The following is a 16,988-nucleotide window of genomic DNA, read 5'->3' on the forward strand; positions in this document are numbered from 1 at the left end:
GGAGGTAATGTGAAGGAGGGAATGGGGCGTCTAATTAGCAAGTTCTTTATCTATGAAAATGTCCCTGCTGCGAAGGCTTCATCACATCATTTCAAAAATATGGTAGTGGGATGTCAACAGGCCGGTGTTGGAGTACAACATCCCACTCCCTATGAGATAAGAAACAAATATTTGGATATGGAGTATAAAGACATTGGCGAGTATGTTAACAAGTTGAGGTCAAAGTGGGAAACTAATGGTTGCACAATCATGTGTGACGGATGGACCGGCCCGACCAGATTATCTATCATCAACTTCATGGTATATTCCAAGGGCAAGACAATTTTTTTGAAGTCTGTTGATGCTTCAGACCATATAAAGAATTACAAATATATTTACAAATTATTGAGGGATGTAATCATGGAGGTGGGAGAGCATAATGTTGTCCAAGTCGTGACCGACAACGGTTCTGCATTTGTCAAAGCTGGAAAAAAGTTAATGAAGCATCATAATGTGTTTTGGACATCATGTGCAGCATATTGTATTGATCTTATGTTTGAGGCAATGGGGAAGAGAGAGAATGTTGCTACTGTGGTCAAAAGAGCTAGAACGATCACTAATTATATTTACAATCACGGTTGGTTGTTGGCAAAGATGCGTGAATTTTGCAGAGGAGAAATTATTCGTCCAGCTACCACTCGATTCGCCACCAACTATATTGCATTAAACAGCCTACTCAAGAAGAAAGCAGGGTTGAAGCAACTATTCACCAGTGATGATTGGGCCAACCACAATTTTAGCCGCTCAAATACAGGTCGTTTGGTGGAAAGTATAGTGCTTGATCATGCTTTTTGGAGTCAAACAGAACATGTGTGTTAAGTGTTTGAACCTCTTTACAAAGTTTTACGGATCGTTGACACAGAAGTGTATCCTACTATGGGGGCTGTATATGAGTTGATGCGTGTAGTGAAGGATGAATTGGAAAGAAAACATGGTGCAAGGTGGGTCGTAAAAATAATTGAAGACTGATGGTATAAAACATTATACCACGATTTGCATGCAGCAGGTATAAATTATGTCATAATTTGCAATTCATTTCTTTAGTTGCATAAGTATTATTTATCTTATTAGAGTATGTGTTTCTTTGAACAGCATATTATTTGAATCCCCGATACCAATACAGACCCGGTGTTGGAGATGATGGTACCCTTATACGTGCTGTACATAATGTATACTCTAAATTAGACCCTGCATCACCAGCAGTTGGCCAATTTGGAAATGAGGTACACAATTACTTAAATTATAATAATTACTTTGTTGGATTAAACTAACACAATTTATTGTATTCAGCTAACATGGTTTAAAGATGCAAGAAGAACATTTGGAGAACCAACATCAGTTGCTGCTCGAACAAATATGTCTCCTAGTGAGTATAAACATATTTCACTATAAGTTTATAATAGAATTTGTTGGAGTTATTAGGCTTATCAACATTATTTTTCATTGTAGCTGAATGGTGGATCATGTATGGGACCGATGCACCAACTGTGAGAAAGTTAGCAATAAAAGTATTATCACAAACAGCTTCCTCATCAGCTTGTGAAAGAAATTGGAGCACATTTGCACTCATCCATACAAAGCAAAGAAATAAGTTGGCTCATAGTAGCTTGAAAAAATTAGTTTATTGCTACTACAACATGAAGCTTCAAATTCGAGATAAGGAAGCAGAAATCGATCATGTCGACCGTGGTGACCCACTAGATGTGTTTGATATTGTTGGTGAAGATGATGATACGGAGGGTAACCAACTTTTTCAATGGATTAGACATCTTCATTTAGATGATGATGAAGGCAACCCAGCTCCCAGAGTTGCTGAAGAAGCACGTAATGAAGGGATAAATGTAGAAAGAGTATTAGAGGAGGAGGTGGGATCTAGCAGCGCTGACTCTTTCGAAGAACTTTTGCACCCAAGGCCAAGCAACACTGGAATTCCACCTTTTTCCAATCCTACACAACCACAACATCGTGCTGATACTAATGATAGCTCTAGTACAAGATCAGGAGACTCACCTACCACCGGAGGTGGGAATGATGAAGGACATAGTGGAGCTGGAGGTAGTGGTGGTGGATATGGAAACTATTATGGACCATCACCTCCCGGATATATGAGCCCATTCACTGGTGAGGCAAACTTCACGCATGCAACACAAGATGATGACCATGGCAGTAGGCGGGCAGGACCAGGAATTGGTGCCATAGGGAAGGACTATACTCGCAGAGAAAGAGGCAAAGGGATTTTGTCAAGTCAAGAAGATGACTCGTTATCTAGAACTTCAGACTCTTTTGGATTGGGAAGTAGTAACTATGGTTATACTCATAACCAACCATTTCCCTACCCTTCATATCCCATTCCTGTTGGGATGGAATCGAGCGACTCATGGAATCAATCCCAGCCTCAATCTTTAAATGATTTTTCTTATGGACAACCTCAACCAATCTCGGATCCATATGGGTGGCATATTAACAATTACATGCAAAACTATTTTGGGGATTTATCATTTGATAACTACTCTTCACAATACACTCATTCTACACATAGAGATGATGAAGATAGTGACAAATTTGAACCTCATAGGAACTCTATGTGGTACTAAAGTGTAAAATATTGTACTAATTCATTATATATAAATGATTATGGTGTGTTTAGACTTCTTTCATTAATTACTACATATTTTCTACACTCATAATGTTTGTTAGATCGCTATATAATCAACTTGATAATGTTAAATCCATCATGCAATGCATTTCCTTCCAATTTTTTGTGATAAACTAATAGATAATTGACTAAATAAACATCCTACAAAGTTTCAATACAAATTTCCAAGTTTTTCTTACAATTTCCGTGGTTTCCATGTAATTTTTATCGATATCGATATTTTACCGATATTTCCATCGATATTTCCGTGTTTTCGGACTACCGATATTTCCGATATCACCGATATTTTCTTCCTTGATCACAAATCAAAAATAAAATAATAACTATAAACAGGTGAATTAGTAACTGACGTAAAACGTCACACTAAAAATTTCTTATAACCACCAATTAAAAATGAATTAATGACTGTGTGAATCACTTCTTTTTTCTCTAGTGAGGGATAAAAACGTGGACGGCAGGATTCGAACCTGCGCGGGCAGAGCCCACATGATTTCTAGTCATGCCCGATAACCACTCCGGCACGTCCACCTTATTTGAAAGTGAAGGACCATTAACCATTATACTAACTTGTTTAGAATAATGATAATGGGAGTGAGAAAGAAACATTTACACACGTATAAAGATCATATTAAAGACCTATAAATACAACACTACTTTATAATTACCAAAATCGGCTATGAACCGTTGATTGACTTTGAAATCAATAACCCGACTATCAAAACGTATGTGTGAATCTTGAGAGATTCTACCCCGTCATCGGCAACGTACACTTAGTAGAGGCAGTATTAGGATAGGCTGACCCTTCAAGGGTGAGGTTGGACTACAAAATCCATTCAAGTTTTAGCTGATCTGTCATTGGATTCAATTAATGAAGCTCATGAAATAGTAGCCCGTCGTTGTGCGGTCCAATTGTAACAGAGGACATTGTTTAATAAAAAACGACACCAAATGTTGGAACCAAAACCGAAACCCGTTGCTTAAATTCAAAAGCATGTTAAAGCAATTCATTTTAGTGGCGATGAGATTTGTGCCAAACCATGGTTAGCAACTGGAGATCATTTGAGATGGCGGCGCCTCAGCTACGATCGAAATTCAGAAGAGTCGACTGCGATCACGAAAAGATGAAGATGGCGTTCCACCAAAGTTTATTAGAACTGACATGTATTCAATTAGTTCCGCTCAAGTCCATAAGCAACATTAATCATTAGCGATAATTGCGCACTTGTTATTTTTTGGGAGGTAACGACATATATAGTAACACACATATATTCTGGGAGGTGATGACTGCACCAGTATCCACACCTTGTGTTCATCACTTTTGCAAGTCGTGCTTAGAAGGTGCTTTTGTTGGCAAGAGTTTTGTGACAGAAAGAAGCAGAGGTGGACGGTCTCTCCGAGCCCGAAAGAATGTAATGAAATGCCCTGCCTGTCCGGGGGATATCTCTGATTTTCTGAAGAATCCTCAGGTTTGTAGTTACTCGCGCATTTTTCTTTTTGTTTCATGGGAAGATAACAATTATTCTTCCTTTCATTTTTTAACTGCTCGTAGGTAGAGTGTTCTTTTGATTTTTGTCTTTTATCTTATTAGAAACCAATGAAACATTACGTTATTGAAGTATAACTCCTTGACAATTTTTTTACTGTATGTTGTGGGATTAAACCTGGCAGGTGAATACAGAGATAAAGAATATGATCGAATCACTAAAAGCTCTGAATGAAGAGGAAGAGAAGGTAGATCCAACTGAGAAGTCAAGTGATGAAGGGGATGAGGATCCAACTGAGGAGTCAAGCGAAGAAGATGATTCTGACAATGAAGCTAGTGATCCTGTGTCTGACAAAACAGGAATGAATGGCAACGGGCAGACTTCAGGAACAAAGTCTCCTGCAAGGAGTCCCAAACTTGTCAAGGTTGATGCTGGTAATTACTCATCAAAGACTGATGATGATGGGTAGGCAAAGGAAATTTTTGGCGCCCAGACTGATGGTTCGAAGGGAGATCCTAAAGAAAGCAAATCTGATGCTCCTGTTGCAAAGCGTGGGAGGAAACCTGCCGGTCAGGGAGGTGCTGGAGCAAAGTCCGGGGGAAGAAAGAGGACTAAGGAGGAAGCCTCGGGTGATGAAGAAGGAAATGGTTCACCAGCAAATCCTCTGCAGGTGCAATCTGAAGAGGATCCAAAAGAGAGCAAAAAGCCAGCTGCAAAGCGTGGAAGGAAACCTGGCTGTCAGGGCAGTGCTGGAGGGAAGACCCGAGGAAGAAAGAAGGCTCAGGAGAAAGAAGCATTGGGCGACAAAGAAGGAAATGGTTCCCCATCAAGCCCCCAGCAGGTCCAATCGGTTCAGGATCCAAATGAGAAGAAAAAGCCAGCTGCAAAGCGTGGGAGGAAGCCTGCTGGTCAGGGGGGGTGCTGCAGCAAAGACCCGAGGAAGGAAGAAGGCTCATGAGGGAGAAGCAATGGATGTTGATGATGGAAATGTTTCACCAACAAGCCCTCTGCTTGTGAAAGCCGATGATTTGGAGTGATCGGTTGACTTGTGCTGCAAGAAATGTTGAACTTGGTGTTAGAGTAAATACAGAAATATAAAGAATAATCCGAATGATGACTTTGAGGTACGACTTGAATCGTTTCCTTAAAGTGTTATTTGCCCCCACTCGAATGAGTTTGCTAAAAGGTTCTTGGCAAATCACTTCCAGGATACAATAAAATATGAAATATTCGATTAGCAAAACCGAATTGTATTCCCTTAGAAATAACTAGAAAGAAATTGTATGAATGTGATGGAGAGAAAAGAGAGCAAGGAATGTAGAAACAAAATTATATAATTGTATAGACAATAAATTTCTGAATGAATTTCTTTTCTACCAATTTACCAATATATAGGAGAGATTGCACCCGTAAGACATATCCTTTGGTTTTGGATATGCCTACTCGGCATGGAATACATCCTTTGATTTTGGGTATGTCTTCTTGCCATGGATACAACTGAATTAATATACCCAATACGCATGTTTGATGCAAAGCATCAACTACCAAAGGTTATGTCTGTTAGTAAACTGTGAACTAGTCAGACATGTCTTTTTGCAAAGTTGGAAAAGTCACATTGCTTTAATCTGATGAAGAGTAACTGTTGGGCAAATACCCAACTTCTTCCACACGAATATATTAATATATTATTAAAATATTCAACACTTGGAAGGGTTATTTTGGTGCAGCAAACTTTTAATTCGGGAGTGCTCAAGTGTTTATACACAGGCTGCTTTACTTCAGTTTGCTTTGAATAAGTATGAACTTATATATATATATATATATACATCTAACATAAAAAATGGGTAGTGCTTGCCCATGGTGGTTTTTTAATAGGGTTTAGGCTTTGTGTTTATTTAAAATAAGAAATGGGTAATGCTTGCCCATGCCCATGTCCATGCTGATGCTGGTTCTTCTGTGTAGTAAACTTTTATGGTTATCAAGTTCGTTTGTTATATCTCAAAGTCTCATTTATTTGCTTTGCTTCATTACATTTTTTTCATCTTATCTACATATTAATGAAATCATCTTTGTCACTCAAAAAGATGGTGAAAATACATTTTTGTACAAATGCCATCTCGACTTTTGTTAGTGTGCGTATTTACCACTTGAACTTTTATTTATTATTTATGTACTACTTGGACTTTGCATCATGTTGCAAAGTACCACCCGTTGTTAAAACTTCTGTTAGTTGATGATGTCGACAACATAGATCTTACATCTTGATTTGATTCTCGCTAAAAACGAATTTGAACCACATTATTACTAGTCCTTTGTGAGACTAAACCCACAACCTCCCTCTTAGTGTAAATGATATCGCTTATTCAAAAAAAAAAAAAATTAAAAAAATGCACACACAACAAAAAACAAATAAGAACTCTAGTAATGGTGGCATCTCTTGCTCCTTCCTCCCTGTGACTCCCCCACCAACTTCTAACCCCACACTCTTCAGCTCAACCACATCATCCCCCTTCTCGTACTGTCTCTGTCATTGGATCCAGATTTGTTGGAGATTTAGATGTCGTGGATCATATGCGACTTAATTAAATTTGTACGTGGCTCCACCAGAAATTTTTTGTTTCATATAGAGATAGTAGAAGAATGGGTTCATAGGGCGGAGGAGGTTGGTTGGCGTACGGGTTGCTAGTTGATGAATGGAAGATGTCATGGTTTTATATATATATATATATATATATATATATATATATATATATATTTTTTTTTTTTTTTTATGTTAACTTATAATATTTTTAATTAAATCATATTTACCAAGTGGCCATGTTAGTAAAAAAAAATTGAGCCCTATGTTGCGCATGTTAATTAAAAAAAATTTCTATCGGTACGTGGTACATTGCAGTACAATACAAATTTCAGGTGGTCGAAACTGAAAACTAAGGGCACGTTTGTTTGACAGGATTAAGAGGGCTTGGACTGGACTAGACTATAGTCCGACGTTTGGTGTGCATCCGGATTAGCTTTAATGAGCTTAACCCGGACTCGCTTGGACTAAGTACCTCCTTAGCCGTTCTTTACGAGCAACCCCAAAATTGGGCGGATTTGTAAGCTAGAGCAAACCTAGAGATTTTCTGCGTCTTCCTTTCGTCCTGTCTTCCCTTCGTCCTCATCTCTACGTTCCCTCAACGTCGTCCTTGCCGTGCTCCCTCATCTTCGTCCTCCTCACCCTCATCTCTGCGTCTTCCGATCTCTGCATCTGCTCGCCCTTATCTGAGTTGTATGGTAAACTTCGATTCTTCTATTAATTTCATGTATTTGTGTTGCAGATGGTAATTTTACTGAGCTTTATTTGATTTTGTTGTTCTGGGTTTGATAATTTTTGAATCATAGAGATATGCACTTGAATAAATTAGGGTTTTGATATTTAGGTGAAATTGAAATTAGAATTTGGGCTTTTCATAAGATGAGATGGAACTTGGGAATTTAGGATGTCAAAGTTGTAAAACTTGGAAGTCCTACCCACATGTTGTTTTCGATTTTTAAAAATTGGGGTTTCAACAATGAGAGTACTCTGTGCGTGTGTGTGTCTGCGTGTGTGTGTGTGTCTGTGTGTGTGTGTGTGTCTGTGTGTGTAATTTATGTGTATGTCATTACCAAAAATCCTCGTCTCCAAGCATACTCTCTCCAAGCACCTCTTTCACTGTATGTTTCTATCTGCCAAATTAGGATGAATTGATGAGTTAGTGCAGAAGAGTTTCCTCTTCTCGATTTAGTGTTAAAGTCATGTCATTCACTAGAAGGCCTTTCACTGCCAAATTAGGTTAATCGAACATAACTGGGCATAGTTGTTTTGGTATGCTTTAGCTCATATCGAAACATTTGCGTTTCTTTAGCTTAACTTTTCTGGATGATGAGGTCAATTATTCTGTTTGCATATTCTAATGTCACTGAGCATGGATAACTTGATTGTGCATTTCTCTTTTCTCTTAAGTTTTTGTTTTCATTTTTTTAATTCTTGTTTCATTTTGTTTCTTTATAACTTTCTTGGTCCTGGGATATATGTTGATTGAGTACAATGAATGTCCAACGTTAGTTAGCTGTTCAGGTATTTGGCATATAGGTTGTGTTGTTCAAGAAATTTAACATTTAGCTATTGGCAGGAAAGATGGAACTTTTGGGTCTTACTATCCTCTGTGTGTGTGTGTGTTTGTGTACTATGTGTGTGTGTGTGTTTGTGTACTGTGTGTGTTTGTGTGTACTCATTAACGTGGGGGGGGGGGTGTGTGTGTGTGTGTGTGTTTGTGTACTGTGTGTGTGTGTGTGTGTGTGTGTGTTTGTGTACTGTGTGTGTGTGTGTGTGTGTGTTTGTGTATTGTGTGTGTGTGTGTTTGTGTACTCTGTGTGTGTGTAATTTCTGTGTGTGTGTGTTTGTGTGTACTCATTAACGTGGGGGGGGGGGTGTGTGTGTGTGTGTGTGTTTGTGTACTGTCTGTGGGTGTATAATTTATGTGTGTGTGTGTGTGTGTGTGTGTGTGTGTGTGTACTCATTACTGTGTGTGTGTGTTTGTGTACTCTGTGTGTGTGTGTAATTTCTGTGTGTGTGTATGTGTGTTTGTGTGTACTCATTAACGTGGGTGTGTGTGTGTGTGTGTGTGTGTGTGTTTTTGTGTGTTTGTGTACTCTGTGTGTGTGTGTGTAATTTCTGTGTGTGTGTGTGTGTGTGTACTCATTAACGTGGGGGGTGTGTGTGTGTGTGTGTTTGTGTACTTTGTGTGTGTGTGTGTAATTTCTGTGTGTGTGTGTGTACTGTGTGTGTGTGTGTGTGTACTCTGTGTGTGTGTGTAATTTCTGTGTGTGTGTGTGAACTCATTAACGTGGGGGGTGTGTGTGTGTGTGTGTGTGTTTGTGTACTGTGTGTGTGTGTACTCTGTGTGTGTGTGTGTAATTTCTGTGTGTGTGTGTATGTGTTTGTGTACTCATTAACGTGGGGTGTGTGTGTGTGTGTGTGTGTGTGTACTCATTACTGTGTGTGTGTGTTTGTGTACTGTGTGTGTGTGTGTGTGTGTGTGTGTGTGTGTGTGTGTGTGTTTGTGTGTACTCATTAACGTGGGGTGTGTGTGTGTGTGTTTGTGTACTGTGTGTGTGTGTACTCTGTGTGTGTGTGTGTGTGTGTAATTTCTCTATGTGTGTGTGTTTATGTGTACTCATTAACGTGGGGGGTGTGTGTGTGTACTCATTACTGTGTGTGTGTGTGTGTTTGTGTACTGTGTGTGTGTGTGTGTGTAATTTCTCTGTGTGTGTGTGTATGTGTGTACTCATTAACGTGAGGGGGGGCGAGAGAGGGTGAGGCAGGGAAGGGGGTAGGGTTGGTCTAGAATTTTTGTTCCAACTGGAAGTCCTCCTTGCAACAATCTCTCTGCTTTTCTCCTCATGTTGCGGTTGAGTTTCATTCAAAAGATTAGTGTCCGGTTTGAACTATTTTTGTCCTTACTTAATTGCTCATCTTTTGATCTTGAACTAGAATGGATGTTTTTTTTTGTGGTCTATGAGTTTAGTTGGTGTGTTTAGTTGAAGTGTTTCTATGTGTGTGTATCTTTAGTTGGTCTATGAGTGTGTGTGTGTGTGTGTATTCTGCACTGTAAGTGTGTGTGTGTGCTTTGTAAGTGTGTGTGTCTGCGTGTGTGTGTATTTAGTTTATAACCATGATATTACAATGTGAATGTTTTGTATGCTGAACTGCAATATTCTGTGGTTGTTGGTTGCAGAGAAGAGGAGCATAAACGGAAGGATAAGGCTAAGGCTACTGCATTACAGGTGTCCTTTAATTTCCCTCTTGACATGCAATGCCTAGCAATTGTGACTTGACTGGTTATTTTTTTTTGTTGATCCAACATTAATTGTGACTTGGTTGGTTATTTTTTGGGCTGTTAATGCAGTTACTTGTTTCAGAATTCTTTGTATACCGTTTATTTTGATCTAGTTCATTTCGTATCATAATCACTTCATTTCCATCACCCTTAATAACAGTAAATATTACATATATAATGTCCTTATTTAATTTTCCTTTTTTTTTTGTTTCGATAGATATGGATCGAAGGAAGCTTTTATTGATCTTATTGTTAGAGATGTCTCATTTAGAGACAATTTGCATTTGTATGATTCTTGTGTTGATGATGGTAAGGGCCAAACAGAGACATGTTGAACGACCCACTTTGACTAACCGTTCACTTGTTAGACGAGAGATTAGTTTGTGTTATCTGAATTGTATAATAGGGAATACTGATATTGAATGTGTCAACCAATTGAGAATGGATAGAAGGACTTTTGCCATATTATGTGACTTACTTCGTCAAGATGGGAGGGTAAAAACTGATGGTTTGGTGTCTGTAGAGGAGCAGGTGTGTATGACTTTACAAATACTAGCACATCATACTAAGAATCGTAGTGTTGGCGGTAGATTTTATAGGTCGGGAGAGACTATAAGTAGGTATTTCAATAGCGTATTGCAAGGAATTTTGCGATTACAAGGTATCCTACTAAAAGTCCCTCAGCCTGTGCCTATTGATTATACAGATCCTAGGTGGCGATGTTTTAAGGTATGATAATTTTTTTTCATTTTCCCTAAGCTTTAACTCTTCATTCCCTTTGTATAAATTAACAAAAGCTTAATTTTTTTTTTTTTTTAGAATTGCTTGGGAGCAATAGATGGAACACACATTGATGTGCATGTACATGAAATTGACAAACCAAGATACCGAACAAGAAGGGGTCGAGTCGCAACTAATGTGTTAGGTGTGTGTTCAGGAGATATGCAGTTCATATATGTGTTTCCGGGGTGGGAGGGTTCCGCATCAGACTCTAGAGTGCTACATGATGCAATTACTAGGCCTAATGGTTTTAAGGTACCAACGGGTAAAAGTATTAGTTAGTCTCAACTTTGTAAGTTAGGTCTAGTTTTGTTTGTCAACTACAAAACACTAATAACGTTTTTTTTTATTAGGTTATTATTACCTTGTAGATGATGGTTATACAAATGGTGAAGGATTCCTTGCACCCTATAGAGGAATACCTTATCATTTATCTGAATGGGAGGGACGAACGCCTTCTAATAAGGAAGAGTATTTTAACATGAAGCATTCTAAGGCAAGGAATGTAATTGAACGCTGTTTTGGCTTGCTAAAAGGAAGGTGGTTGATACTAAGAAGTCCATCTTTCTATCCGATAAGGACACAAGGTCGAATAATTACCGCTTGTTACCTACTACACAATCTTATTAGGCAAGAGATGTCTGTAGATCCACTGGAAAATTTGCCAATAATACAAGATGGAAAAAATACAGAAGAAGGTGAATATGTTGGTAGTGTTGAAACATCTGACCAGTGGACTGTAAAGAGGAATGCCATGGCTCAGGAAATGTATAATGAGTGGAGAGCAATTAGGAACCAGCAACCGAACTAGCTATATGTGTTAATGATAACATTTTATTTTAGTATTTCTTTTTATCATGCATTTGTTGGATATTAGCATAATTATTAGATTGCTCATCAGTGAATGTTAAAACTTTTTTATTGATTGGATGGTATGCAAATTATTTGGATATTATGCAAATTGATTGGATATTATGCAAATTGATTATTTGTATTGTATTTTAGTACATTCAAATATTTTTTGTTTAGGTATGGATAAAGACAATATTTTGAATGCTACTCAAGAGCCAAAAGGAAGAAGGCGTAAATGGGAAGCATTTGAGGAAGAAGTATTACTATTCGTTCTTGAGGATTTTGTTGCTCGGAAGCAACGGTTTGACACCGGTTCTTTCAAACAAGGTACTTTGATTGAAATAGCGAAAGCTGTCAATGTTTTATGTCCTTATTCCAATATAAAGGCAACTCCACATATTGAGTCAAAGTTGGAAGAAATGGAAAAAAACATATAGTATGGTCGTTGACATGATAAACACAAGTGGATTTGCACAGAATGATGTCAAAAAGTGCGTTGAAGTTGACAGTGATGACGCATGGCAAACTTATGTGCAGGTTCATATCCTATTTTATTTATACATTAGTTTTGTTCTTGCTGCTATATTTGTTACGCATGCTCAATTTTAGTTTTGCTATGTTGATATAATCTTAGAAAAATAAAGAAGCCGATGGATGGAGAAGCAAACATTTTCCACTGTATGATAGATTTGCATATATATTTGGAAAAGATCGGGCTACGGGTAATGTAGCCGAAACCCCTGCTGAAATGGTGGAGGAACAAAGTCATGATCAGGTTGGTGCAAGTGATATTGGAGGTGAAAATGTTGTTTCTTCAATGAACGAACAAAGCCAACAAAGCATTCCATCTGAAAATAGCCAACGAAAGAGGAAAAGAGGTGTGGGAAGTTCAAGTGATGAAACCGAGGCAATTATCAGTGGACTGAAAGAATTTTATGTTGAAAGTGGGAAGGATGCAAATGGTAACTGAAGCTTTAGTTCAAGGTACTGCAGATCATAGTAACATAGCTAACGAACTTGAAGAAATGGGTCTTTCTCCTATGGATCAAATTGATGCATTGTCTCTTATTTTGGATAAACAAAAAAATGTGGGAGTGTTCAGGGCAATCAAACCGGAACTCAAGAAAGTGTTTGTCTAAAGGCTTTTAAGCGACAAAGCAAGCGGATGAGTATATTATGTGGTGCCTTTTGATATGGATGTATTTTATTAATCGTACAATCTTAGGTTATGACTTATAACTTAGCTTTCCACTATGAAGTATTTTGGCTAATGTTAACTAGGAGTTTGTAAATTATGGAGATCTACTTTTGAATGGTATACTATAGTTCACTGGTATTTTGTAAAATATCCTGGATGAAAGTTTAGTGAATGATGTTTTAAGAGTCAATCAATGGCAAAGATTGACTTGTCACAAGTATCTTCTTATGTACTTGCTCTTGCTTGTTAAGCTAGTCAGCTATGAATTATGCCACATGGAAAAAAGAGGCGGCCCTTATAGCCTGTTTAATTACCATGCTTTTCTTTCTTCTTTTCTTTTGAGCAAGGTTTGTTGGGTACACTTGGAGGATTCTTGAAACCAAAGTATTAGTACTCACGTTTCCCCTTCCTTCAAAACCCTACCACCATTGGATCCTAGTCATCTTCACCCAATAGAGAACCAGAACACCATATATCATGCACGTGAAGAACTTAAGTGACATTTTCCATGGCAATTTTACTTGCTTCAGACAAATATCTAATATGAGTTCCGTTTTCTTAAACTCTATAATCCAAGAAAACTATCATTAGTTAATGTTCGATTTTATTGCATAAAGTTTAGGATTACTCTATTACACAAGTATCTTCTCATGACATTTGTAGCATTACTTTATTACACAATGGCAAATATTTGTAGTCCTAGTGTAAGCAAACACAAATCTGATGAACAGTACTGTTTTTATTATCCTGCTTCTTAGTCCGACACTGCACCAAACGCTTCACTAAGTTAGTCCAGCTTAGTCGAGTCTAAGCCAGTCCAGCTTAGTCCCTGCAGCTAGTCCAGTCCAAGACCATCCGGCGCAACAAACGCCCCCTAAAAGTTCAGGTAATAAATGTGCACACCGACAAAAGCAAAAGTTCAGATAATATTTGTGCAAATCCCATTTTAGTATGACATTGAGTCATTGATCATGTTCCAACTGAGGCCCAACTCGGAAGTTTAGGCCCAATCCAGTTTTATGAAGCTCTGTAGTTGGCTTCTTTCCGAAGGCGTTCTGATCCGTAAAACCTCTCACCGCCCCTAAAACCCTAATACCCCTTTTTCTTCAATCGCATCCCAAACCCTGTCATCAAGAAGTTTTATCTGTAAGTCCTCTCCCTTTCTCCCTCTGTAATTTATTATGTATTTAAATCGATCAATTGTTTCCCTTTTTCTCACTAATTTTTCTGATATATGTATATTCCGATCAAACTTGATGTATGATGCCTGAACAAAAAAACTGCATGAAAATTTTGAACCAGAATTCTGACACCGATTAACAATGTGGAAAGATGGTTTTGGATTCATGGGTGTTTGGGTCTGTCAATTGGGTTTGTTGATGCACTCTGTAGTCTATACGAACGGATTTATCTCGTAAAGAAGTGGGATTTCGTCGTAAAAGGATGATATCATGTCCATTAATGCTACGATTGTTTAGTATTTCTGTATACATTATCTAATTGTCACGCGCTGAGCGGAACTTCGTTTATGCTGTGCTACTGCAGGTTTCTAAGATCCTGACGGGTTGCCCCGTTTCTATCTTTCTTGGTTTTGCTCGCTTCTTCTTCTTCTTCTTCGGTGATGGTATGTATTCTAGATAATGCTTGTCTCAGATTTATTAGTTTCTTTTTCTCTTCAGGCCAATCAGGCGCAACCGGATACATTCTTCACTCGTAAATTGTAAACAAGATTCTTTTGTTGACCCTTTATGAGACGGGTGCTAGTTTTGATTCGATTTTTCCTGCTGAACATGCTGTCTACTGAATATACATATAACACATCCAGCTGCCAAAAAATCTAATAATGTATCTATTAACGTTCCAAAGCTTCTGAATTAAATAATATCTTAATGAACTATAGCCCAAAAGTCCGCATGATTGAAGAAGAGGGGTTTCAACCAGCATTTAGAGGGAACTGAAACCTGCAATGATGCCTAAAGCGAATGTTATCTATAAGCCGCACTTCCTACCCGTTATAATCTCAATGTTATCTTAGAAGACAACCGAGATCCTAAAATTTGACAAGATATTCACTTTCTTCCTGCACCAATAGTGCAATCTTTCTCATGTAGTTAAGTTTTATTTTGTTCGTACAGGCTGCAAAAATTCTTGCCAATGTGCTTGTAATGGGCTCGGCAATAGTGGGCAGGGCTGTGCTCCGTGCATACCGTCAGGCAATCTCAAGTATGCTCTCTTGCAATCCCAAATCTAGCGCTAAAACCTTTTGGGTATTTTATCTTTAACTCTAAAAAGGCACTAGTGTACTTCGTGTTCAGGGTTCTTGCATCTTTGTAAATCACAAGTGTATGTTCTATCTGTATTTGAAGATAAATTTCTTTATGTTATCACTGAATGCAGATGCCTCAAAGAACGGTGTTGCTAACGAAGCAGTAAACAATATTAGAAGAGCTAGCAAAATAATGGCTGAACCAGAGGCGAGGCAGGTTCTAGGTGTCACGGAGCATGCATCATGGGAGGAGATCTTGCAGGTTTGCTCTATTCATTTTCTCTGTTGTTTTCCCTGCATGTAAATGTCAGCGTCGAATCTTCTGAGAGGTGTTAATCATTTCATCATCGAAACAATTTCTTTATGAAGAGGTATGACAACTTGTTCGAGCGGAATGCCAAAAACGGAAGCTTTTATCTTCAGTCAAAGGTCCATAGAGCTAAAGAAGTCTTAGAAGGTGCTTATGCAAAAAGGGCTCAGGGAACTCCTGATGCGTAACTTGTAGGCTCACAATATTTTTTCGCTTCGGTTACATTATTCTCGGCATTTAATGTTAGGGCTGCTGCAGTATTCTTTTGATCTCCACACGGTATGAAAAATTGGCGGTTACCAAATGTTCCTCTGCTTATTTCGGTCTTATTCTATGTGATGCTACTGTATTCCTGTTGTATATGCTATTAAACCTCTGGTTACACCGCCTAAATATAATGTTTCAATGTCATCAGAATCCCTTGTTTCATGATTTTTACGTGCCCCGATTGTTTTCGTTCGAGTATACGAAGTTTGCCAATTCCTAACTCTACCAATTAGTGTATTACGTTATGAAAAATCCACTGAAGCAATAACATTTTGTATGTTCTCAACTGTTTATGTGCAACAATTAGCCTGGCGGAAGAGAAAGGCAGAGTAAACAAGTTGATATTGTGGCCCAAAATCCGGTCTGGTTTGACACCAACTTGAAGTTGCACTGAATCTGACCCAGCTTCATACCAAGTTCGATACCAGCCCAGCCCATTAGTGACACTACCTCATTTTTGTTAAAACATGAGAATTATAAATATGTGTACTGAGCAGCTTGGTCATAGCATCCCTAAACAGCTAAGAGTAAGAGTCGAAAAGAGGATTATTCATTTCGTTTTTTCATTCAAAATCGTGCGTGAGTCTTTTATCTAAAAAGGCTACTTAGTGATAAAAGAAATGAGAACTCATCTTCCTTCTTATTTTGATTACCTTTCATGGGCATGCATAAGATCAATTCATTGGTTGCTACTTGGTATCGGCAATAGGTTTGAAAAAATATCTAAAATATCAAATTTAAATATTTGTACCCTCTCAAAGTAAGAAATCATGGCAGATTAGAGTAAGAAATGATTCTCATATTCCCTTTTTATTCTTCTTCACATATTTTTCTTTTGATTTTGGTTCCTGTGTGATGTAAGAAGGTAATTTCTACACATCTATTTTTACTTCATACACGCTCTTTTGTAATTACTTTAAGTTTTTTATTTGTTCAATCAATTAAAAGAGTGCAGAAATCTTTTCTCTTAATTAATTAAATTTCAAAGCTAAAATTCAAATTGTATTAACCTTTACATGAGTGAAATGAAAGAAAAAGTAAATGTGAAAGCGAAAGGTTTGAAGTTTGGAGCCGACAAAACAAGTTGAGTCGGCTATGAAACGAACACAGACAGAAGCAGTAGACGAAGAAGTCAAACAGTTGATCCATATTTGGCAGTTGGCGTGGCGACTGGAACTCAAGTCAACGCCAGCCGATATCTTTTTCTTTTGGCTCCAAACAAAATTGCCACCCACTCACCAGTCATCTCACCACTCATACGAGGAGTGGAAAATT

The 16,988-nt window shown here is 38.1% G+C and overlaps 2 protein-coding genes and 1 non-coding gene across 3 annotated transcripts; 2 read left to right on the top strand and 1 right to left on the bottom strand.

The window, feature by feature from the left end:
* Positions 1–3,141: 3,141 nt before the first annotated feature.
* On the bottom strand, positions 3,142–3,223 carry TRNAS-AGA (transfer RNA serine (anticodon AGA)). The gene has a single exon. It is a non-coding gene; the product is annotated as a tRNA-Ser (tRNA).
* A 752-nt stretch (positions 3,224–3,975) lies between these two features.
* LOC103415142 (uncharacterized) lies at positions 3,976–5,137 on the top strand. The gene is made up of 3 exons (XM_008353495.2): positions 3,976–4,161; positions 4,364–4,603; positions 4,649–5,137. Exons 1-3 carry the CDS (start codon positions 3,976–3,978, stop codon positions 5,135–5,137), a joined length of 915 nt encoding a protein of 304 aa, XP_008351717.2.
* Positions 5,138–13,890: 8,753 nt separating this feature from the next.
* LOC103438658 (mitochondrial import inner membrane translocase subunit PAM16 like 2-like) lies at positions 13,891–15,878 on the top strand. The gene is made up of 5 exons (XM_008377198.4): positions 13,891–14,016; positions 14,416–14,494; positions 15,006–15,093; positions 15,268–15,398; positions 15,506–15,878. Exons 2-5 carry the CDS (start codon positions 14,492–14,494, stop codon positions 15,632–15,634), a joined length of 351 nt encoding a protein of 116 aa, XP_008375420.1. The 5' UTR covers positions 13,891–14,016; positions 14,416–14,491; the 3' UTR covers positions 15,635–15,878.
* The last annotated feature ends 1,110 nt before the right edge of the window (positions 15,879–16,988 follow it).

Source organism: Malus domestica, chromosome 06 (genome assembly GCF_042453785.1).
Source record: "Malus domestica chromosome 06, GDT2T_hap1".
Classification (NCBI taxonomy): Eukaryota; Viridiplantae; Streptophyta; class Magnoliopsida; order Rosales; family Rosaceae; genus Malus; species Malus domestica.